General features: G+C 33.3%; 1 protein-coding gene across 1 annotated transcript in view; it reads right to left on the bottom strand.

Moving 5' to 3' along the window:
• The window catches only part of LOC107574311 (transcription factor E2-alpha-like), a 28005-nt gene that overhangs the window by 17621 nt on the left and 8996 nt on the right, over positions 1-1388 (bottom strand). Inside the window, exon 4 of the mRNA XM_016260755.1 lies at positions 641-769. Coding sequence (XP_016116241.1) covers positions 641-769 — 129 coding nt within the window. The remainder of the gene's footprint in view (positions 1-640; positions 770-1388) is intronic.

Raw genomic sequence — 1388 nt, 5'->3', positions numbered from 1 at the left:
TGATTGTTCTTGAATGGCCCAGCCAGAGCCCTGACTTAAACCCAATTGAGCATCTCTGGAGAGACCTAAAAATGGCTGTCCACCAACGTTTACCATCCAACCTGACAGAACTGGAGAGGATCTGCAAGGAGGAATGGCAGAGGATCCCCAAATCCAGGTGTGAAAAACTTGTTGCATCTTTCCCAAAAAGACTCATGGCTGTATTAGATCAAAAGGGTGCTTCTACTAAATACTGAGCAAAGGGTCTGAATACTTAGGACCATGTGATATTTCAGTTTTTCTTTTTTAATAAATCTGCAAAAATGTCAACAATTCTGTGTTTTTCTGTCAATATGGGGTGCTGTGTGTACATTAATGAGGAAAAAAAATAACTGAAATGATTTTAGCAAATGGCTGCAATATCACAAAGAGTGAAAAATTTAAGGGGGTCTGAATACTTTCCGTACCCACTGTATATGAAATGTGTCTACAAAATACATGTAGCAATACAGTTAAAAAGGCAGAAAAAAAAGAACACAAAAGGTCATTAGTTATTTTAAGTGATTGCAAATGAAGTGATAAATAGCGCATTAAGATCAGTGTGATGTTTACAACATTACTAATATTCTTGACATCACTCAGACAGAAACTACCCACATACCCGGCCAGAAAGAGCCTGGATAAAGGTTTGCAGCTTTGGATCCGGGGTATCCGGTGCCATCCTGGTTATAGTCCTCTCCGGTGGAACCGGGATAAACCTGCCAGACAGAAGAAACCAAAGCTGGGAATCAGGTTAATGGGAATGTGATGCAGAGCCCACCAAAGCCATGTGATCGCTCAGAAGACGCAGTTCTGCTTTAGCTGCAGTGTGCGCAATGAATTAGGAAATATTCATCAGAAAACAAACCCTGACTCAAGGGAAAGTCCACAAGCAGTGCCCAAAATAACTTTGACATTTCAATAGCCAGTTACCATCATTTTAACCATTTACATATTTTAATATATGCATTTTTGTATTTATAATTTGAAAAAAATAAAACTAAATACAAAATATTTATATATTAAAAAAAAAATCCACAATTTTCACAATTTTATTAAACATTTTTCTTTCTGTATGATATTTATAGTTACAATTTTATTAAAATATTAATTTCTATTCAGCTTTAGTCACCTGGGTTGTTTTGTCACTGTTTCTGTTGTCATATACACAAAATACGTGTAGCAATATATAACTTTTAAAAAATAAAACGGTAACTTAAATGTCACTAAAAATTACATAAAATGCTACCATTTTAATATCATTCATACATTTTATTTAATATATATTATTTTAATAAAATGGCAACTTACATTTTACAATTTTATTTTAAAGAAATGTGTATATATATATATATATATATATATATATA

Source organism: Sinocyclocheilus grahami, unplaced genomic scaffold (assembly GCF_001515645.1).
Source record: "Sinocyclocheilus grahami isolate Dianchi unplaced genomic scaffold, SAMN03320097.WGS_v1.1 scaffold2180.1, whole genome shotgun sequence".
Lineage (NCBI taxonomy): Eukaryota > Metazoa > Chordata > Actinopteri > Cypriniformes > Cyprinidae > Sinocyclocheilus > Sinocyclocheilus grahami.
Note: the sequence above shows the minus strand (reverse complement) of the source record. Positions and strands in the feature narration are given on the sequence as shown.